The following is a 24,060-nucleotide window of genomic DNA, read 5'->3' as shown; positions in this document are numbered from 1 at the left end:
TTCAGAATTAGAATTCATCCTAGGTAGGGACCCATCCTCATAGATGCACAGACGGGAAAGACCTGCACCAGCCCTCTTCGGAGGCCACACGCCATTATATTATTATTTATCCTACACATAACCTAACTCTTGGAAAACCTTCAATTATATTTTAATTATCTTTTATTAGAGGCTAAGTACGACTATACCCTGTAAATATGTATTGAACATTTGTATAACCTCAAATACGTATTGTGAATAAGTCTAACCTAAAAATCTGTGTAGTCGAAAACTGTAGAAAGCTCTGTAATGTTTGTATACTGGGTATAATCCACTATCATTCTGATACATATGGAGGTTTCTCGAAACTGACAGTAATGATTTATTATTCAGATACATGTAGAAATATTAGGAATGTTATAATTTCCTCATGTGGGTTTATAAACTGTAATCGAACATTCGAGTTTGATATACTTCAATCGAGAGGCCAGTGGATCGATTGTTTCTAGACTGTTTGTTGAACGATATATATATATATATTGGGCTGGCAGGCCGAGAGTAGTGAAAGAGAGTGTGGGTTAGAGTCACTCTTAAAGTGAGCTGAGGATTTGGTTGATACCAGAACTTGTCAGAATCGACCTGAGTGAGAGGGTAGTCAGTCTTGTCTTGTGATGGTAAAGTGAATTATCAGTGTGTGGACTTGTACTGTCACAATCGACTGTGTGATGGTGAAGTGAATAACCAGTGTGAAAACTTGATATCTATGATTGACAGAATCGACAGTAAATTGCTTCAGTGCATTTCCCTTAATAGTGTTGTGTTGTGTATAATTCTGTATAACTGTGTCTTGTTAAGGAATAGACGTAGCTACGATAAAGTGGTTTTATGCAAGGAAGTGAACGTATCTTGTACGATACCTATTTACATCATCATTATCTGGAGCAGTTTCCAACAACAGCCTGGGTCTGCTTGGAAGATAAGCCTCTCCATCGTTTTCTGTCCATCCACCACTTCTCTTCTCTCATTCTTGTCCAGTTACTTCCTCTTGCCTCGATGCTCTTCTTTACACCTTTCAGCCATTTGTCTCTCGGCCTTCCTCTAGGTCTCCTTCCCTTCAACTCCATTTCTAACATCTTTCTCGGTATCTTTTCTTCTAATAGAGTAAAATAATATATTATTTTGGGTCCACCTTTTCAATACAAAATGTAAATAGTTTAAACTACATAGGGACTAGTTTCGACCTAGTAACAGGTCACCATCAGCTTGAAGTAAATACGGTGCACTGAACTTTTTTCATAAATAACCAACATAACTTCCGCTCAGTGCTTCGTCAATTAGAAGAGTTATTATTTTTAATATATTGCTGCTCAATATCCCACATGGTATGTACTTTTGAAAAGACTGTACTATACATTGTTTATTTTTTCTTCGATATTTACGCTTTAATTTACTTCAGGCTGATGATGACCTATTACTAGGTTGAAACTAGTCCCTATCTAATTTAAACTATTTACATTTTGTATTGAAAAGGTGGACCCAAAATAATATATTATTTTACTCTATTGTAATCACAGTTCAATACGGATCTATCATTATGGAACTTATTTCTTTTAATCTTTTCTTCTCCCATTTCCCTAACACGTTCGTACCATTGCAGCCTTGATTTTTCTATGTTTTGATGTAGGGGTACCTCATTTACCATTTCCTGAACTCTCTCATTTCTTACTTTGTTCATTCTTGTTAATCCTACTCAACATCTTTGAAACTTCATTTCCACTGCCTGTAATCTACTTTTATCCCTCTCCTTCATCACCCACATTTCTGATACATATGTCAAAACTGGCACAAAATAAGTCTTGTAGATAACACCTTTACATCACTGTGGTACATCCCTGTTCCATATCAATCCTCCCACACTGTTAACGAATCCACTTGCACACCTTCCTCTTTCATTGATTTCCACCCTGTTTCCTCAGTTTTCTTCAATGACACTTCCCAGGTATTTAAAGCTTTCAGCTCTTTTCAACTAATGTCATGCCATTATACGCTCGGTTCTTGTTTCGTCTCATTACCAGCATTTCACTCTTATGTGCTGCGAACTTCATTCCATAAGTCGACACAACTTCCTCTCATATGTGAGCTGTTCCTGCACTTCTCGCCCACAGTTCCCCATATTGATAGATCGTCTGCAAACAACACCACTTTCATTCTTCTCTCCCCAATGGTCTGTGCTACCTTCTGTATTATATCATCCATCACCACTATAAATAGTAGAGGTGAGAGGGTACTTCCTTACTTTACACCAAAATAAAATCGTATTGAGAATAATAATTCCTTGATTTTGTCATGCCCCACTGTGCAATGGTTTTGCACACACGTCTACCCTTCAAGGTATTCCAAGTTGATTGTTTTCAGCATCGGTCTGCAACTGTTGCTTGTTGGTGAAGGTTCGCTGTTTTAGTTTGTGGTACATTGTTGTAATCCTTGCAGTTCAGTGAGATTTACCATCGCCTTGCACCTCGTTACGTTAGTATTTCTGACATTGCTGAATACTGTAAATATATCGACGAGATTGCACGGAAAGTGTTACAATGGACGGATTAAGTGGAAAGGGAAAAGAACAGGAAGAAAGAAGCAGTGAAGATTCAGATGATATAACTGACATTCGCAGTGATAATGTTGAATGAATGAAACAAAATAGTGAAAGTGAGTCTTCGGGAATTGAAACGGAACCTGTTGTTGCAAATTCGATCCAAGTGCTACAAAATAGACCCATATGCACAGAGAAAAATGGAGTCACCACATGGGATGTACACTGCAGAAACACAGCATGTACAACTAGGCATACGAATTTCATGAGACCCGTATCAGGTGCCAGAGAACAAGCACAAAAAGTAAATTTGGCAATGGAAGCATGTCATTTATTTTTGCCTGAAGAAGCTATAATACAAATTGTTCTCTATATCAAACTCAAATTTGCAGAAGTGCATAAAAGAATCACACATAATACTGAATAAACAAAGCAGAATATCCCTACATTTAAAAATATTGTATGGATACAAAAATTCTCATGAAAATAAGTACAGAAAGCTTTAACTAACCAATCAATTCTAAAACTGCACTATAAAGATGACTGAGAAAAGGCTAAGAATAATAAAATGATAAAAGCTCAAAAATTAACATGGTTCACACAGAATAAAAAAGTCTGTCGACCAAAACAAAATTTAAAAAATTACAAGACGGCAGTTCAACCAGAGGTGACATATGCAAGCAATTTTTTTTTTTATATAAAGTCGCTCAGTGAAAATAGACAAAATCCTAACAGTAGAGAGAAAAATAGCAAGGACATCTATAAAAAGTATCAAAAAGATGGACAATGGTGGATAGTGCCTAATGAAGTGGTGTACAGAGAACTGGAGCCCGTCACAGATACTATATGGAAGAAGAAGATCTCTTTTTTCGTTTTGGTCACATTATGAGGACAGCAGAAACCAAATTATCAAGAAAATTGATAGAGAAACTCAGGAACCTGACGCATCAAGTAGGATGGATTGAGGAAATTAGAGAGGATATGGAAGAACTAGAAATAACTCTGCACAATTTCTTTGCAAAACAAAACAGAAAATTTAAAGAAACTGAAAAATATAAGAATAAGATTTAAATACACAAATGGCATACAATGAAAGGATATTTACAGATGAGGAACGACACAAAAGATAAGAATGAATAAAAAGCTACTGGGTAATGCGAAAAAAAATTTAAATCAAAGATGATGACCAGAAAATGATTGAATTAAGTGGTCCAATAAGGTCGTAAAAGCAAAATAATGATATATATGGGGACAAAACATGACGGCCTCAGTTCCTGGAAGCGAGCTGGAAGCCAGCAGTCAATCACACCCTGCACCCTGCTGAGTTAACAAGTTTTAAGTTGATCCTTGTTTTGTGTGGGGAGGTTGCCAAACCACTTTCTTCCACACTTTCTTCAGTCTTTACCCTTTCTTCATGTTGAGAGTAGTAGATGATTTGGAAACTCCAGCTACAGCAGACGTAGTAAATCCTATAAGCCGCTAATAGACACCGGGGTGCCGCTGGAGAGGAGTGGTGTGAGGCGAGGTATAATAATAATTAAAAAAATAAAGCAGGACTCAGGATCTCATATGAAAAGACAGAGTAGATAGAATACAAACATAATAAAGAAAAGCACTTGGAAACAAAGTATGGGAAAATCAAGAGGTCAGATAAATTTAAATACCTTGGTGAATGGATTCAGCCAAATGGGCTTGATAAAGCCCATTAGTTAGATTAGTACAGAATAGATACAATAAAAGAACGATAACTTACAGAGCAAAGATCGGACACTATACCATGATTATCAAGCCAGAGGGATTTTATAGTTCAGAATGTCTGATAATGAATCAGAAGGGAGAAACAGGTGAGCTAGAGAAGAAAGAAAGAAAAATCTTGCGAAAGATCTTAGGACCCGTAAAAAGAAAGGATGGTACATGGAGGAAGAGGAGAAATGAACATCTATACAGACAGACAGACAGACAGACAGACAGACAGACAGACAGACAGACAGACAGACAGACAGACAGACAGACAGACAGACAGACAGACAGACAGACAAGATCACAGATACCATACATACGAAGGTCGATCAAATATAAACAAGATTTTTGTTACTGAACATCAACAGTTGGTAAGACTCGCCCTGCGCTTCTGCTAGGCTTAGTCGGGACCGTTAGGAGTGGGGAGAGCGTGCTGTTAGACATTTTCCGCTGTTTCGCCAGTAACGCACACGATGTCGGAGCAACAGGTGCACCCCTCCACTGCGCAACGCATAATTATAAAATTTCTTGTCCGTGAAGGAGTTACAGTGGCGTAAATTTGCCAGAGATTGACTGCACAGTTCGGTGATCAAACATTGTCAAGGACGCATGTGTTTGCCTAGCATAAAAAGTTCAAGGAAGGACGAGAATGTGTGTTAAATCAGCAACATGATCGCCATCCTCGGACCAGCATTACAAACGAAAACATTCCTGCGGTTAAAGACATTATTGACAACGATCGAAGGTGTAACCGTCCAGGCTTCTCCAGCCCTACTAATTTAATATAATATCATTTTACGCGATATCATTTGATATCAAGTTTATCCGGCATCGGCAATTATTCGTAATAACATATGTATTCTACATCAAGCATTTGTAAATAAGGGTTTTTCAATCATATTGTATATATTATAACATCATTTATTATTTATTATTATATTATGAAAGATAGGAATTTATTATGTACTGGACTTGGTTAATATGTTGAAATATAGTTGTTGTCATTTCATCTCATATTTGTGTATACGGAGAAGGTTATTCTTATAGCATGGAAAATTACATGACTCATGGGTTTAACTCTTGAGCACCAAGAAGTAAACAGCGACCCGCGCGCAAGGCTTGCAAGCTGGTCAGCTACATCATCGCCACTCCTACTGGACTTGTCAAGAAAGAAGAGAAGGGGAGTTGATAAATCGATCTACGAATCAGATACTTCGTTGTATATGAGTTTTGAGATTGAACTGTTACCAAGAGTGGGGTGAGCCCGGATATATAGAGATTCTCACCACGAGAACGGGACCTAACTACAACTTCTGCTGTGAACCTATCTACTATTAGAACATCTACTGTGAACGACGTTATTGATTTTTGAAACAGTGTGTAGTCGCTCCGCGACATAGTTATTTTTGTACAATGTGTTATCGCTTCGATACAGTACTTAGATGCGGTTATGTTATCGGATCTGCGTGAGACGAAACAAGCTTACGGCTTGTGTTATATTCAATAAATCTTCTGGACGAAGAACTATGCTTAGTTCAAGTCTACGGAAATTGGTACAAGTCTGTACCATATAAATATTACAGCTCAGTTGGATTGAGATTTCTACTAATATGGAAAAATTCATATCTCTGAATTTTCTCTTCATACGATCAACGCTGATTAGTTTTTACAAGTATAGGGCCAATGTCTAATTTTAAAGACTAGGCAAATTAGGGAGTGCTAGACCAGATAGCCCATACTACATCAGAGAAGGAAGGAAGGATGCCCATGGAGCAAATTCTACATTGAGAAGAAGAGAACGAGTAACCACGGAAACCAGATGACTTCAAAGGAAGCTGCAATTGGTGAGCTTCAATTAGATAAAGCAAGCAATTAGTAAATTCAGTAAAGTAAATTCTAAATCCTTCCACGCTTTAAGGAACTTTTCCGATTCATCTCATTTTTTTGTATAATAAATTCATTTGTATTTTATATTGCGTTAATTTTCTTTCTTAAACGATACTTAATGGTTAATTATTTAAAATCCTACCCCTGTGATTTAAGTATAAGTCTCTATGCTAGTAAATATAAATTTTGGTTTACAGTTTTGTTTAAAACTGTAACCCTGGCGCCCAAACATCACATAGAGAAATGGGAAACCATGGAATGTTAATTGTTTCTATTTGCGTGGCAATTTGCGGGCAAGCCACAAATAGCTTATTTGATATTCATGTGTCCCAAGGTAATAACTTTCATCTCCCCAAGTGTTTTGATGAGGAGAGCGAACAGTTACAACGGGCGAGAGTATCAGAAATTGCAGAAGTTGGAATCAGTTACGGGAGCTGTCAAGCAATCATCACAAACGATCTACAGTTCCGAAAAGTGTGTTCCAGATGGGTCCCTCGCCTTTTGATCGAAAATCTTGAGACGTTTGGAGATCTGTCAGACGCTTACAGCAAGGTTTGCGGAAGAAGGTGATGCATTTTTGAGTCGGATCATCACCTGCCAAAACACATGGGTCCACCACTACACTCCCAAAACCAAACAAGCCAGTAAGGAGTGGCGGAAGAAAGGGGAGGCAGCACCAGTGAAAGCCAAGACTCGAGGTCAGCTGGCAAGGTTCCTGCAACAGTTTTTTTCGATCGGCGAGGCATTTTGCTGATTGATATTTTGCATTAGTGACACACAATCAATGCTGCTTACTACTGTGAGCTGTTGAACAAAGCGAGGGTTGCATATCGCTGCAAAAGAAGAGACCAACCGATTCGACAATGCGCAGCCCCATACTGCAGGTCTAACTGTCTCCAAGCTAAGGGAAATGCCCTGGACTACACTTGATCATCCTCCTTACAGCCCGGACTTATTGCCCTATGATTTCCATTTGTTCGAACAGCTTAAAGAAGCTGTAGCAGAGCAACGATTTGAAGATGACGAGAGTGTGGAAGACTTCGTGCGCAACTGACTGGTGACACGACCCTGTTCTTTTTATGATGAGGGCACCAAAAAGCTGCCCATACGCTGGGACAAATGCATTTCCAAAGCAGGAAATTATGTGGAAAAATAAATCGTAATTGCCTTGTGTTTTTCAATAAAGGAATTTAAATAAAAAATTAAATCCTGTTTATATTTGATCCCCCCTTGTAAGAGGAAACTGAAGGTTTTATGGGCACCTCACAAGAATGAGCGAGAGTCAACTAACAAAGAAATTTTTTAATTAAACAGCAAGTCAATTGTTTACCGTGGTCCAAAGTAAGCGAAAATCGAAGAAAGAATAATAATAATAATACTAATAAAAAACCAGATTGTTTCCCAACCTTTTCAAAATGAACTGCCATGATCAGGATCAGTACTGAAACCTGGGGACTTGCTGTGGCAGCTACATATTTATCTAAATATACATATCGCATACTTACAAGCACTACTGGAATCCATTGGATTGTCGCTGGCCTCTGGCTCTTTTGGCGTGGGCGCGGGCGTGGGAGTGCTCGTAACTGGGGTGGCTGGAGAATGAGGATTACTAATTAGTAGTGCACTGAAAAAAGTTAGTGAGTTAGTGACATACAATGAAACACATCACATAAATCCTGACACCAGAAAATGTCATGAATCTTTCATACTACTTGAGAGTAAATGACAAATGCTACTATAAGAGGATTAAAGTCCAGAGGCCACCCTCTTAACCCCGCCCCCCCCACAACAGACTGATCAACCACTTGTTTATCTTCTTCTTCTTATCATTATTATCTAACAGTCGTATCAGCACACAAATATTCACTTCATAACTAGTTTTCGGACACTAAGGCCCATCATAAGCGAATTATAGCTTATTTAAAACATGTTCACCCACATAGATGTGACTTTAATGTAAAATAGAGTCCAGGTGAAGTAAACTGTGAAGAAGAAACAAATGGCATAGTTCTGTTAACAAAAAATATGTTGATACCAAATCGGGAGTATATAGGCTTACTTGCAAGGACTCTAATATGATTTATATCGGTAGGACTGGACGGACGCTAACTCAAACGATACTAAGAACATTTTAAAGGCAATAAAATATAACAGATATTCAGCTTTCACGGAACATATTTATAATAACAACCATAACTTTCAAGGCATTGAGAAAGATACGAAATTAATTTTTAAAGGTAATTAAGACGTGGAGTTAAATACCCGTGAAATTATTGATATATTTATGGCACAGAAAAAAGAACCAGACAAGATTTCAAATGAAAACTGCTACTAACAACATACTGTTAGCAACCTTGAGATGCACCTGCCACCAAGCACACTCTGCCTTCGAAGCTGAACATCTGGCCAGTGTAGCCAACCGTTCCATTTGTATGCTATGTTTTAAAACAACATTTTAAGGCGGAGCATTTAGTTTCAAAAGCTACGCCATTTGTTTCTCCTTCATTTTTACAGTTTATTTTACCTGAGCTCTGTTTTACATTGACAGCACATCTATGTGGACGAACATGTTTTAAATAAGTTTTAATTCACTGATGATGGGCCTTAGTGTCCAAAAACCTGTTATGAAGTGAATATTTGTGTGCTGATAAGACTGTTAGACTTTAATAATAATAATAATAATAATAATAATAATAATAATAATAATAACAACAACAATAATAATAATACAATTATCAGCACTGTTTTTAACATAATGGCTTTGACTCTGGTGAAACAAGAAAGTTCATATACCACTTGGCTCCCGGAGACTGAGTAGGACACAAAAGAACTGCAAAACAGACAGATCTTGAAGAAAGTCTGTGGTTTTTAGGGGAAACCACTGAAGAAGAAAGAAAGAGGAAAGAAAGAACCTACAATGGGAGGAGATGAGACAATACTGAGCAAAGATCAAAGGCAACAGTTGAACAACCGTGGTCCCAGGTAGACCTAGTAGACTTTAATAATAATAATAATAATAATAATAATAATAATAATAATAATAATAATAATAATAATAATAATAATAATAATAATAATACAACTATCAGCACTGTTTTTAACATAATGGCTTTGACTCTGGTGAAACAAGAAAGTTCAAAGAAAGTAGAAGACAGAAAAGCCTATCTAGCATTTTTATAGCATTGCCTATAGTTCAAGATGTTTTAAACATTATTTCAAAGCATAAAGTTTAATTACAGAAGTCTACAATAAGTAAGAAAGTGAAAGAAGCCCAATTTCTAATTCGTCAACATACTGTAACTAAAGGAATTTCATACATAACACCATCCTTTAACACTTGCACATTAAAATTTTTAGCAATGAAGTGGCTGATTTAAGTCCTGGTTTTTTCTTGCACTCCTCTTTATTGCATTGATCCACCTTGTTCTAGGTCTCCCCCTCATTTCATCTCCATAATCTATTTTGGTATTCTTTTTTCTTCCACCCCCTCTACATGCCAAAACTAGCTTACTTTATTCTTATCAATTATGGCTCTGCTGGCGGGACCTAGTGTTTACAGTGCACTATGTCTTCAGGTATAGGCTAGAGCAATTTTGTTACTTTCATTGATCTGTCTCTGTCTGTCTTATCCTTGACTTTGACAATATGAAAGTGACTGAGGTATGAGTGATGCTAGTAATACCATTCCTTCTGCAGCCAGTACCTGCTAGGAATGGTGTGAAAATGTTGCTCATAGGGTCGGTTGGTACATTACATTTCAGTGGGCTTGGCAGACAGGTATGTAATTGCAACTTCTGGTTCGGTGAGGAAAGAAACGGGAAACTACCTCATTCCTCATTTCCCTAGTGCACCTCTTCAGTGATGCCTAGGCCATCTATGACAGCTGGTGGCAGAGCTGTTGAGGATCCAACCAGCCGTCGAGCTGAGGACTAAACATACATACATCTTATCAATTCTCTCATTCAGGTTTTCTATTCCAACTTCCTTTGTTTCTCACTCTGTCTTTCCTATCGTACTTCTCAGGCACTTCATTTCACTGGCTTGAATTCTACTTTCCTCCCTACTTGACAATGTCCAGGTCTCAACTGCCTAAGTCAATTAATGGTACATTTTGTACATTATCTCTTTACACTTCATTATTCCAGACAATGTTTCTTACATTGACCTGTTGCACCCTCTTGCTAATCCCCATGCCAAGCCTTGTATTCTGCATTGATTTACTTCCGAGGTGTTTTGAAACTGTCCACAATTTCAAAGCTTTGACCATCAATTTCACAATGCATTTCTCTGGTCATTCTTCTCTTGACATCACCAGGTCTTCCTTAACACTGCGCTGATTTACATACCATATTTTTAAATTGTCTTGTTCAATGCATCAATTTGTTCTTGTACTTCTTTGCTGTTCATTAATATAATAACCTAAACATACACAATTCTGGAGATGTAGACATTCACAATGAATTACACAAGCAGACGTATTAGCCAATGGAAAAAAAAAAAAAAAAAAAAAAAAAAAAAACCCCACCATTGAAGGTCTGTACTCTTTAGGTGACAACTGATCTAGAATGGCTGATTGTGGCTAGATAGCGAAATAGCCCATGTACGTACACTAATGCAAACCACATTTTTTGAATTTTACTTCACAATTTAATTCATGTAAAACTGATGCCCACATTGATGCAAGTGTAATGGACTAGTATAACTTGGAAACAATTCTCTAAACACATGGGTAAATACTGGAAATATCGAGCTTGATTAGGTGTTTTTTAATATTATTATTAATAATAATAATATAATATTATTTGCTTTATGTCCCACTAACTACTTTTACAGTTTTCAGAGAGGGTATTATTATTATTATTATTATTATTATTATTATCATGATTTGTGAAGTGTGGCTGTGAAGTTGTTCACATCTATTATTATTATTATTATTATTATTATTATTATTTATGTATGGACTTTATTTGGTATAAATCATGGTCGTATAATTTATTATTTGTGTAAGATCTGCCTTGTGTAACAAAACATGTAAGGTTATGTCACGACATGTCTGCTGTATGTATATAAATAGGACTTTATTTAATGTAAGAACAGGTAATTAATAGTATATACTTTATCATTACCTGCAAGTATGATGTATAAATCCAATGTAATGTTGTAAAAATGGAATGTCGTATGGCTTTTAGTGCCGGGATATCCCAGGACGGGTTTGGCTCGCCAGTTGCAGGTCTTTCTATTTGACACCGGTAGGCGACCTGAGCGTCGTGATGAGGATGAAATGATGATGAAGACGACACATACACCCAGCCCCCGTGCCATTGGAATTAACCAATTAAGGTTAAAATCCCCAACCCGACCGGGAATCGAACCTGGGACCCTCTGAACCAAAGGCCAGTACGCTGGCCATTCAGCCAACGAGTCGGACATGTAATGTTGTGCAAAACAGGGTGATAGTCCAGAACAACACATCTTTGTCATTAGAGCTTTACGGAATGTTCCATATCTTTGTACAAAGGTTATTGGAGACTCGAGAAAATGCGAGAAAACATGTTGTGTCATACTTTTCTAGAAGCCTGGCTAGGGAAAGTATATAAAGAGACAGTCTTGGGAGTGGAGTTGTTAGCATGAGTTGCTAGTGAAAGTCATTAGTCAAATATATGAACTCACGTTGTGATTTTGTTGTGCTGACATGCTAATAATGGCACTCTTCTCCTTCTTCTTCATAGGAGTGTGTTGTAGCAGTTCATTAGTGTGTGTATAACATGTATATAATTTGTAATAAAACAGTATACACAATGGACAGCATCTAGTGCGTGCGTCTTTGTAGTTACGACAACATTTACATTCAACAATGGATCTTCGTATGATCTGTTCTTCTTGCGAGTCTGATGAAATGCAACCGAGTCTTTCAACCAGCAACCCCACTGTGCAACTACGAACATCTGAACAGCAGTGCGTTCTGATTGAATGATTTCATACTTTCTGTGTAGACTTAAGCGTAGAACCTTGGAAGCTTCTATGTCAACATTTATCTTTTATGTTTAGATGATCCATTGAGGGCTGAAAGCAACGGGAAACAACAGCTGTAACTAACTCCCGAGGACATGCAGCTCTCTCTGTATGAATGATGTACTGATGATGGCTTCCTCCCAGGTAAAATATTCCGGAGGCAAACTAGTCCCCAATTCAGATCTCCGGGTGGGGATTACACGAGCGGGGGCGATCATCAGGAAGATGGATACTGACATTCTGCGAGTCGGAGCGTGGTGGAATGTTAGAAGTTTGAGTCGTTGTGGTAGATTAGAGAATCTGAAAAGGGAGATGGATAGACTAAAGTTAGATGTAGTTTGTAAGTATGTTGGCAGGAAGCACAGGATTTTTGGTCAGGCGAATACCAAATTATCAACACAAAATCAAACAGGGGAAATGCAGGAGTTGGTTTAATAATGAATAAGAAAATAAAGGCAGCGGGAAAGCTACTATGACTAGCATAGTGAAAGAATTATAGTCGTCAAGATAGACACCAAACCAAAGCCCACCACAATAGTGCAGGTCTACATGCCTACTAGTTCAGTGGATGATGAGGAAATCGAAAGAATATATGAAGAGATAGAAGATTTAATACAATGTGTAAAAGGTGACAAGAATCTAATTGTGATGGTAGACTGGAATGCAGTGATAGGCCAAGGAAGAGAAGGTAATACAGTAGGAGAATTCGGAATGGGACAAAGGAACCAAAGAGGAAGTTGGCTGGTTGAATTCTCCACTGATCACAATTTATCCTTGCCAATACTTGGTACAAACACCACAAACGACGGCTGTATACGTGGACGAGAGCTGGAGACACTGGAAGGTATCAAATAGACTTCATTATGATTAGGCAGACATTCAGAAACCAGGTGCTGGATTGCAAAACTTTCCCAGGAGTGGACGTGGACTCTGACCACGACTTGTTGGTCATGAAATGCCATCTGAAGTTAAAGAAATTGAAGAATGGAAAGAATGCAAAAAGATGGGATCTAGACAAGTTGAAAGAAAATAATGTGAGGGATTGTTTCAAGGCATGTTGCACAAGGGCTAAATGAAAAGGCTGAAGGAAACACAATAAAGGAAGAGTGGATAGCCATGAAAAATGAAGTCAGCAGGGCTGCTGAAGAAATGTTAGGAAGGAAGAAAAGATCAACTAATAATCAGTGGATGACTCAGGAGATACTAGACCCGATTGATGAACGATGAAAATACAAGAATGCTAGAAATGAAGAGGGCCGAAAAGAATACAGGTGATTAAAGAATCAAGTGGATAGAAAGTGCAAGGTAGCTAAAGAAGAATGGCTGAAGGAGAAGTGCAAGGATGTCGAAGGTTGTATGGTCCTGGGAAAGGTGGATGCTGCATACAGGAAAATCGATGAAACCTTTGGAGAAAGGAAATCTAGGAGTATGAATATTAAGAATTTAAGAAATTACTAATGGGTTTCGAGGCTCCGTGGCTCAGACGGCAGCGCGTCGGCCTCTCACCGCTGGATACCATGGTTCAAATCCTGGTGACACCATGTGAGATTTGTGCTGGACAAAGCGGAAGCGGGACAGGTTTTTCTCTGGGTACTCCGGTTTTCCCTGTCATCTTTCATTCCAGCAACACTCTCCATTATCATTTCATAGCATTTATCACTCATTAATAAATCACCTTGGGAGTGGCGACCCCATTGTAATAACAGCCTATATATGTTTCATTCATTACATCCCTGACCCGGTCAATGACTGGAAAACAGGTTGTAGGTTTTCATTTTCACTAACGGGTTTAATAGAAGGCAGTTCGGGTTTAGGAAAGGTTATTCCAGCGAGGCACAACTTGTAGGGTGCCAGCAATATACAGCAGTTATTTTAGATTCAAAAGGTCAAATGGACTGTACTGCACATCGATAAGACTGCAGTGAGCGCGTTTGTAAGTTTCTCCTATGGTTTATTTCTTCTGCCAGTGCAGCGGTGTAAGGTAGTGTTTCTGTCTCTTACCAGAGAGTCCGAGTTTGATTCCCAGCCAGTCCAAGGAGTTTAATCCTGAACTAAGGGCTGGAACATATTACCAACCACCAAAGAAACACACAAAAGTGAAGAAATCCCTCCATGTAGCGTTGGTGTCAGGAGCGGCATTTGGCTGTAAAACAAGTCCGAATCCATATCAAGTACTAATCCCAATAAATCGCGAAGAAGAAGAAGATGATTTTCATAATATATCAATATTTCATCGAAATTGCTGCAAGAAATGAATCTGATACACTGCAAAATATAAAAATCTTAATGTAGTTGCCACAGTGATAGCAGTCGTGGTTTAAAATATGAAATGTCGTATTTTGCTTGTCTCTATAATGCAAAAAAATCTCAGAATAATACAGTAATTCTTCAGAAGGTTAAAAGCACGTATAATGTAGAGGAACAGACAGCACTTACGGGGAGGTGGAGGTTCAGGCGCCGGCTGCTGGGACGTAGAGCGTCGGGTGGATGGGCGGGCATTTTTGTCCTTGGCGGTAATCTTCTTGGGCACACGCTTTGATTTATCGTTCTCCTCATCTGTACTGACCTCACGTTCAGAGTCAGTCGAAATTCCGTCCTCGGCTTCTGTAATCATACCAGCACAAATAGTCTCATCAGTAGGCTAATAAAGGAGACGTGAGAAGTACAGGAGTGAACTTCCAACAAACGTATTAGAACTTCCCTTTCAAGATCGGTGTTTAATGTGTAGCTTGATTTCTGTTATCACCTGTTCAACCTTTTAAGTGCTGAGTTACCAGTTGACTGTTTGGTACTTCAGTGCTAAGTTTTTCATTAGTATGTTTAAAAAAATAGAAAATAAATTAAAATAAATAAATAAATAAATAAATAAATAAATAAATAAATAAATAAATAAATAAATAAATAAATAAATAAATAAATAAATAAATAAATAAATAAATGGCAGAAGCCTCAATTTTTAACTTATCAGTGGGGTGATAGGCTTAAAATAATTATAAATGTTGGTTTTTTATAAATGGAAAACCTACACTTATATTCAATATTATTTTGACAGAAAACAAATTTACACTTTTTGTGCCCACGCGTACATCATCTTTATACTAAGTAAAGATCATAGGATCCATAGACGGGCGTAGCAGTGCTGGATTGGCAGCGTCAGCCCGTCTATAGGCGGGCGGAGCACTCATCGGGTTAACTCATTTTTGTCCATTGTTCCAAAAAAACATGATTGAATTTAATAATTATTACTAAGTAAAGAACCCAAAATAAAATTATTTCCTAAAATCAGTACCAACTAATACATGCAACTTCTTGCAAGTACATAAGTTGATATTTTAAAATAATTTCTAAACCTGGTTGTGGTGACAGCTCAATATTTTCCATCAGCTGTTTGTGATACCCATTTGTTTCATCAACAACCAGCTGCATCAACTCCAGTGGCACAAAAGTTTTGATTTTTTAAAAGTCACTTCTAGAAGCTATAAGCTTTGATCAATTAGTACTAAATAATGTCCAACAGATGGCAGAACATGCCAGAGATTGAATCGGCACTCAAGAGTGAACCGGGAAACGCAAAAAAATTAAAATTCTCGTGCACCATCTATACACGGGCGTAGCAGTGGTGGACCAGCCGCGTCAGCCTGTCTATAGGCGGGCGGAGCACTCATCGGGTTAACTTGTTTTTGTCCATTGTTTCAATAAAAAATGATTACTATCAACACTATTCTAATAATGTACAATACTGGTATATTATCATCGCACTCAAAACGTTACCATACGGCAAGCCTTTGATATTCTGTATTTCTGACAGAGAGGCCTTTTGTACAACTGCACCAACTACGCGCACGGTCATGATTGTCGTAGCCAATGATACAAAGGGCTAACTCTTATGACAGTAGCATGTTTCCCTCACTTGTAGTTGCAACATTATGCAACAGAATAGTGAAAACAAAATTTAACCCCTGAATGAGATCAGCCTTAAACAATTGACATTCTTTGTATCATCACTTCATTATATCAGCTACACTTATTGCCTGATGTCAACTTCATATCTGTACTGACAGTATCAATTGTACAATATAAATGTTTAATTGAGTGATCTTATTCAATTCATGATTTACTTCATCTATCAAGAGGCCTTTTTCTTACAATATTGAGCATACATGTTTCGACCTCTATTTAGGGTCATCTTCAGATGGAATTAATCTTAAAGGTACATAATCTACAGTTCAGAGATGTACTAACTAAAGTTTAATTCTTTTAGAGCCAGGTGAAAATGTTAAGGCGAGGTCTAAAGGTCCCCAGGCTGTTTCAAAGGAAAACGTAGGCTTCCAGAAAAAAGAATTTAACTCCTCTGCTTTTAAAGATATGAAAGCAAAACATAGTCAGCTAAACTCAGGATAACTTTCAGTTCATGATAAAATTTATTCCTCACATTATTAATTTAAATAATTTATTAATGAAAATAAAGGTTAGAAAATTTGGCAATTCCTATTATCACATGCTTACAAATGGAGTAAAATTGAACAATGAAGGGCACACATACATAATACAAGAACCAAGAAACGCATTTTGTTTCTTCTAAAAATATCTGCAAGGGATGTAAAAAATCCAGAATTTTAAAATCCACCAACAATGGCAATCACACAAGTAAAGACAATTAAATGACAACAGTGAAAATAAACAGCCGTATAGCTGATGACTGGCAAATAAATTATTGATCTCTTAGACTTCATGGACTGTGATTCCGATCTTGGTGACGAATCAAATTCTGATTTCACCTCAGACAATAAATTAACTGCGTAGAATGTGACTACGTAACCAAGCAAGTAATAGTGATGATGTTGATGCTAATAGTGACTGGGAAGAAAGGAATGTTGACCAGGACAATCCTGCACAGGCTCCACAACAGTTCCTGGACTCATTAGTTCTTTAATTTTCTCCTCTCTTACACAAAAATCTTCTTACATTTCTAAACCATGCCTTTACGAGTCGCGCATAAACAAGTCAAAGAAATTTAAACATCGCTCACGATTATCGATAGACAGAAAACAAGAGAATGTTGTCAGAACAAGGTAGCTTGAATTTTCTTCAATGGTCGTGCCAAGATTAGGCGCCATTTTCAGTCTAGAATCCTCTCAAACAATAAAGAAATAAAGCGTCCCTCAGGGTGATATTGGCAAGTTTCATTCATTGTTTTGAGGATCGCTCAACCTTGGGGAGTCTCCTGTTCTATATAATTTACATTAATCACGACTTCAATTATCACTTTGAATTGTCTGCAGGATTATTAGGAACAACGGATTGGAAACGAGACCAATTTCACAAGGACGATTCTACCTCATAGATTTTTAAAAAGCGTATTTTAAGTATAGCAAGAACAAGTGTATGTGTGTTTTTCTATTTTTTAAAGACTTCTAATTAGTGTTTTTTAATGCTCTATTTCTTCTGATCTTAGTGGACAAAAGTACATATTTGTTATTTATAGGAATCATCAGTGTATGATAATTCTTTATTGTCTGCACATGTCTATTTTTAATCTATGCTGGAAAGTGGCTGATGATGTCTCAAAGAGACAAAATATGTCCAGCAAATATTTTTGACATTAATGTAATTTATTTGCTAATATGATTAAATTATGTATTGAAAAGGTGGAAACCTCAAATATCTTTATTTTGAAGTATCTTACTGTGAATACACACTAACAAGGAAGTTAAAACATGCAATATGAATGGAATCATACAAACTTTTGTTAATATTCAATAACATGTTTTGGAACATAATAAACTGCAATCTACGAGAGCGAATTAAAAAGTAAGTTACACTAGCTCGCCGCGAGAGCACACTGTGTGTCGTGACCGTAGCCAACGCGGAGCAAGCTACACTAACTGGTGACACATCCGATAGGAAGGTTGGTGTGGTATCCCGTCGTGTTGTGTGTGCAGAGTGGGCTAGGCTCAATGGCGCGTCAACAGGATCTTCACGCCAAATTGGAGGTGCGTGCAATGATCAGATTTCTATGATATAAACGGCTTAATTGCACAGACATTCATCGTGAAATCACTGCTGTATATGGTAAGCGTGCAATTTCTCGCCAATGTATTGCAAAGTGGTGTAAGCAATTTGACGCTGGATGCACGTATCTCACAGACGAATATCGCGAAGGCAGGCCGGCAACGTCTAGTACTGTTGCAAATGTTGACCGTGTGGATGGGATCATTAGAGAGAATCGGCACATAACACTGCAGGAAATTTCCAGCATGACGTATAGCAGTGTGTTCTCCATTGTTCACCAGCACCTTGGATTTCGTAAACTGTGTCAAAGATGGATCCCACGTCTGCTCGCCGATGTTCACAAGGGATACGTTTCCAATCGTCACTGGCATTTTTGCAATGGTATTCTGTGGAGGGCAACAGAGTTTCTGCGGCAAATCATCACAGGGGATGAAACGTGGGTCCACCACTTCACCCCGAAACAAAGGGAACGTCGATGGAAAGGGTGCACACTACATCAGCAATACGAAAGAAGGCTAAGGTCCAACCTTCAGCAGGAAAGGTAATGGCAACAGTGTTCTTGGACATGGAGGGTGTGGTGCACGTGGAATTTACGCCGAAAGGCACAACAATCAACTCAGATTCATATTGTCAAACGTGAAACCAGTTGTGTAAGGCAATTAAAGAACAGTAGCGGAGAAAACTGATTTTGTTGCATGATAACGCAACACCTCACAAGGGCCGCCAAACATCCGAACTGCAGCAGCAATTCAAGTGGGAGGTATGGCAACATCCTCCATACAGTCCAGACTTAGCACCAAGCGATTATCATGTGTTCGGTAAGCTGAAAAAAAGATCTGGTGGATGACGATTCCAAAACAATGAGGAGGTGAAAGCAGCCGTTTCCAGGTGGTTACATAGCGCTGGATGTGATTCCTACGCACCCGGAATCGAAAAGCCAGTTGACCGTTCCAAGAAATGTTTATAGTCTCTTGGGAATATGTGCAAAAGTGAACTTATATTGTACGTTGTCATAGCCGTGTTGCCTATGTGTAGGTGGTTTCATAAATGGCCATAACTTGAAAGTGTAACTTACTTTTTGATTCATCCTTGTATTATGCAAAATCGTAAGGCTTTATTACTTTTAAAAAGTATTTTTATTTTAATCAAATTAAGATCTCCCAATTCTCCACACACATATACCTTTCACCATGATAACCGACACAAACTTTTAGGGAGAAAAGTGTGAGGTATGCGAGTAAATGCTGTATATTTATTATCCACTTTATTAAATAATAATGTTGTGACTACGACGTGATTATGTAATGCCAGCAGCAATGATTTCATTCGCTCCTGCCAAATCTGTGATGATGTCTCTCAGGAATATCAGACTGTGTAGAGAACAACTCACCGGAAGTAGGGGCAACGCTGTTGGATGATGGCGTCTCCCACCTCGCCATCTTGCGACGCAGCTTGGCGATCTCCGTCTTGATGACTCGGAAACGCTTGGCTCGCGCTGGCCCGTTCTTCAGCCCCTGACTGCGGTCCAGCAGCTCCAGAAGCCTCGCCAGTGCATCCCGGCTAGCCTGTACAGAGACATCCGTTTACCAAATTACTCAATACACTTGTTTAAAGCCAACACCTTCAGTGCCAAAACTAGCAATATCTCAAATTATTCCTTACTTATATTGTAACAATACAAGTTCTTATATAGCTCAAACATTTATGGCCTATGCAGAAATCTAGAAACACTGATGTTTTGAAATTAATTTGCTGATGTGGTAAGCTAGGTTAGCTTATATCACCCAAGATTGTGGTTTCAGTCCAGCTACGAGAGTGTAATTTTGATGGGGGGAAAACATACGTACAATCTGTTATCTCTAAATCTATAACTATAAAATAAAAAGTAAGTTTGTTTGGGTCTTATACAAATGAATGGGTGCTCGCAAAAATGAGCTAACCAACAAATTAAAGAGTTTTATGGTGCCATCTATTGTGGGAGGTTGAAACTAACTCCTTGAGTTGGACTAACATAAAGGAATCCTGTCTGATGAGATACAAAGCTTTTAATTTTATGCCATTTTCTTGGGACTAATTTCGTTACTGCAAAATCGGGATAACAATTTTTATGAAGGAGGAAAAGGTATCTAGTTCCTGGTCATACATATCTTCCCTTCAAACAGGTATCAGCTTTAGATAAGAGAATCATATGTAACATCTACATACAAGAAATTGGAGTAATTTACTGTGGTAATAAAGAAGAAACAGCTCACATTGTAAAAGGGGTCAGACAAGGATGTTCCTTATCTACATATCTATTCAAATGATATGTACAAAAAGCAGAGAACAGAGTAAGAGAGGAACTAGAAGTTGGAGTAACTATTCACAGGAATGAAACTCACACAACTGATGAGCCCCACTTGGCACAGTGGGGCGAAGTGCTGGCAACCGGGAATGGGTTGGCTGGAAAATTTATAATGTCCAATAACGGACTATTTATATTGGTATTACATTAAGATTTGCCGATAATATAGCATTAATTGCAGAGTGAGGAAGATTTACAAATGAATCTTCATATGATGAATAAAATACTGGAAAAAGAACATAACATGAAAATAAATATAAAACAATTTTAGTATGCAGCAGACGAAAAATGAAACATGCAGAGATAAAATTGGGAAATGAAACATTACAGGAAGCATCTGAATTCATATACTTAGGAAGTAAAATCACAAGTGATGGAAAAAGTTGTGATACTGAGTAGGATTGCTCAAGCTAAGAATGCTTTTAATAATAAGAACCTATTTACAGCAAAAAACATAAGTCTTAATGTGAGGATATAACTGTTGAAGACCTATGTATGGAGTATTGCTTTATATGGAAGAGAAACATTAGGTGAAAAGGATAAAAAGAGAATATTTGAGTTTGAAGCTTGGTGCTATAGGAGATTACTGAAAATTAGTTGGAGTGAAATGGTCACAAATGAAGTGGTATTTATAACAACAGAAGAGAGAAGATGTTTTACGACACAAATAAAAAGACAGCGGGATCATCTAATAAGCCATATACACAGACATGATGGGTTATTGAAGAAAATAATACAGGGTTCCATAGAGGGGAAAAAACTAGAGGTCAAGAGTAGAGTACATGATGCAAATATTGGATGACATGAGAAGTGATTCCTGCTACGAACTGAAAAGGTAAGCCGAGAAACGAGAAGAACGAAGAGCTGCTGCCAAGCAACCTCATGGCAGAGAGAGAGAGACAGAGAGAGAGAGAGAGAGAGAGAGTTTTTTGGTTAACTGAAAAAAGAAAAAGGTCAGTTTCTTGTGTTTTGGTCCCGGATGAATGCAGGGATTTAGTAAGAAGAACTATAGTTTAAAAAAAAGCCATTTGAAGTAGTAAAAATGACAAGTGATAAGTTTGTGAGCACTCAACCTTTGCTAGAAAAATTAACAAAGAAAATGGTGTCTGTAAAGGAGCAAAAAGTACTAATTAGTACAGTTTCATGCATGCTATTAAAAAAAAGGATGAACCATTAAAACATTTTAAAAAATTTGTATGGTATTGTTGAGAAATATGATTGTGTGGACTAAGATAAGGAACAGTACTGGTGGTCGGCCATCACTTGCTGGTATTCAGCTGCTACAAAAGTACAATGGTGCAAGGCCAATAAAGCTAGCAAAGATGAGGGAAAGTTATGTCATATACAAAAATCCACAGTTTTAGTCCTTCAGGGAAGCAGCTCAATGTTCAAAACATCCTAGGGATATGAGCAACGAATTTTAGGTAAATAAAATATAATAAAGTATGAGAAAATATTCTTTGTCTATTCCTAAAAACTACTATCCTTTTCTTAATCATTGTTATCCGGTAGAATAGATCAGCAGTTTGCCTTTTTCTACCACTATGAGTGCTAATGTGAGTCAATGCAGAATTTCACTTAAGCCCTTATGACTACATTTGGTGTGAACATTTTTCAAAAAATTAAAAAATGTCTCAGGGTGCTAAAACCAAGGAACACATTACAGAAAGAATTATGTAAGTTAATTTGGCTAGGATCTGAATAAAAAAGAAAAGGAGCAAAGAAACAAGCAATTTTAAACTGTTTTCTCCAGAACTGCATTTAGGCCAGAAATCATTTTTGAATATTTGCTTTTTAGTTATCTAAGACACACAATTTGAAACCTTTCTGGGCCCTTTAGCCCTTCAACTTTCGGCACAATTGAAATTGCTTAGTTTTATGATTTTCTCAATATGGGGACCCCTACTTCGCTAAGAAATGTTCTCAACATTAAAATAAGTTTGCAGCACCTTTATACATAATAATAATAATAATAATAATAATAATAATAATAATAATAATAATAATAATAATAATAATAATAATAATAAGGCCTCAGCTACCGTGTGCAGACATTTCGATTTGACGCTATCTGGCTGTCTGCTTGTCAATTTCGATGTTCCGTTTTACTCTAGGTCCGCTAGATGGCAGACAGAGTAAACCAGATCTCTCTTGGGCATCTATGGCTGAGATTTAATGAATTTGGTCGGGTAAATACCAAATGTATCACCACAGATCTTTTACATGCCGACATCGTACGACATGGAGTGTCGAATGGACTTTTTTCCACCCTTCAAAAATCCGACTACTTCTGCCGGGTTTGCACCCGCTATCTTGGGATTCGGAGGCCGACACTCTACCACATTTTGTTTGTATTGTATTACCATAAAACAAAGGGTGGTTATATATTATCTAGCTGGGACAATGCACAGGTCATTTCTCTTCTATTTTTGATAATCCTATTTTTCCAAGCACCTTTCACTTTAAATACAGTTCTATTATGCAGTATTGATAATTTAAAGGAACTACATTGAGATAACGTAATGAAGAAAGATAACATTATAGATTTTTGGTACAATATTTTTTCTTGGCATTTGCAAAATTTGCCTTCCTAACAAAAATGATGGTCAGCCCATTTTGTGAGCACCCAGTCAAATCTAGATGCCTCCAGTGATCAGTACCAAAATTTACACCAAAGCATGAGGCGCTTGGCCAGGTCGTAGAGGTAGTCACGATGTCAAACTCAGATTTGATCTCCATGCTGTAAGGGAGCACAAAACAAAAGAACAGCCATCTGACCGGAGTGTTGAAGTTTAACATGCTACCACATATTTAGAGAAACTCTGTCCAAGGCTTCAACCTGTTCTTTCCATAAATGTCACAAAGATCTTCTCTTTTACATGAAGGACGACAACTCTGTTTAATCAATGAGCATTTTGAGCTCTGACAAGTATTACTGTTACATACATTCTCTGTTTACAACAAAGTAGTTGTCTCCATGGTTTCCATCAGTTCTGTTTTAGTTGTTTGAAATTGTGGCTGGGAACATACTTGGTCAATTTTCAGATTTATCATCATCATTGATTTACAATTCGGCAGGCCAGGTGTGAGAACAAAGAAGCTTCCTCCTGAGGCTTGTCTCATTATTGTTAAAAGCAATTCTTCCTCTGATGACTTACTATGTCTAACAAAATCTACAGTCCTTTCTTTCTTTTTGCCAGTGTGAAATCCCTTAGCATTCAGTAGTCTTGTATTTCATCTACAAGGAGCAGACTGAATACTTAATTTCATGTTAAATATACTTTGTTATGCTTAACCCTTGATAATAGATTTCAATTCTCATAGGGAACATGAATTATTTGTACTGAATGAGAAAATTCATAATTTCACTATAATTAGACCTCTTTTTTCTTAGTGAATTTGGCCATCTATGGACCGCATAAGGCTTCTTGGCATTTTTTCTCTTCTCTCCCCACAGCCTCTTCATTCTTTCCCTTTTCATCTTTCTCTCCTCTTT

At 37.6% G+C, this 24,060-nt stretch overlaps 1 protein-coding gene across 1 annotated transcript in view; it reads right to left on the bottom strand.

Moving 5' to 3' along the window:
- The window catches only part of Br140 (bromodomain-containing protein 140), a 203,612-nt gene that overhangs the window by 63,171 nt on the left and 116,381 nt on the right, over window positions 1-24,060 (bottom strand). Inside the window, exons 13-15 of the mRNA XM_068230481.1 lie at window positions 19,611-19,785; window positions 14,645-14,812; window positions 7,702-7,788 (exon numbers count right to left, since the gene is read on the bottom strand). Coding sequence (XP_068086582.1) covers window positions 7,702-7,788; window positions 14,645-14,812; window positions 19,611-19,785 — 430 coding nt within the window. The remainder of the gene's footprint in view (window positions 1-7,701; window positions 7,789-14,644; window positions 14,813-19,610; window positions 19,786-24,060) is intronic.

This window comes from Anabrus simplex, chromosome X (assembly GCF_040414725.1).
Source record: "Anabrus simplex isolate iqAnaSimp1 chromosome X, ASM4041472v1, whole genome shotgun sequence".
Lineage (NCBI taxonomy): Eukaryota > Metazoa > Arthropoda > Insecta > Orthoptera > Tettigoniidae > Anabrus > Anabrus simplex.
This window is presented reverse-complemented; position numbering and strand designations above follow the sequence as displayed.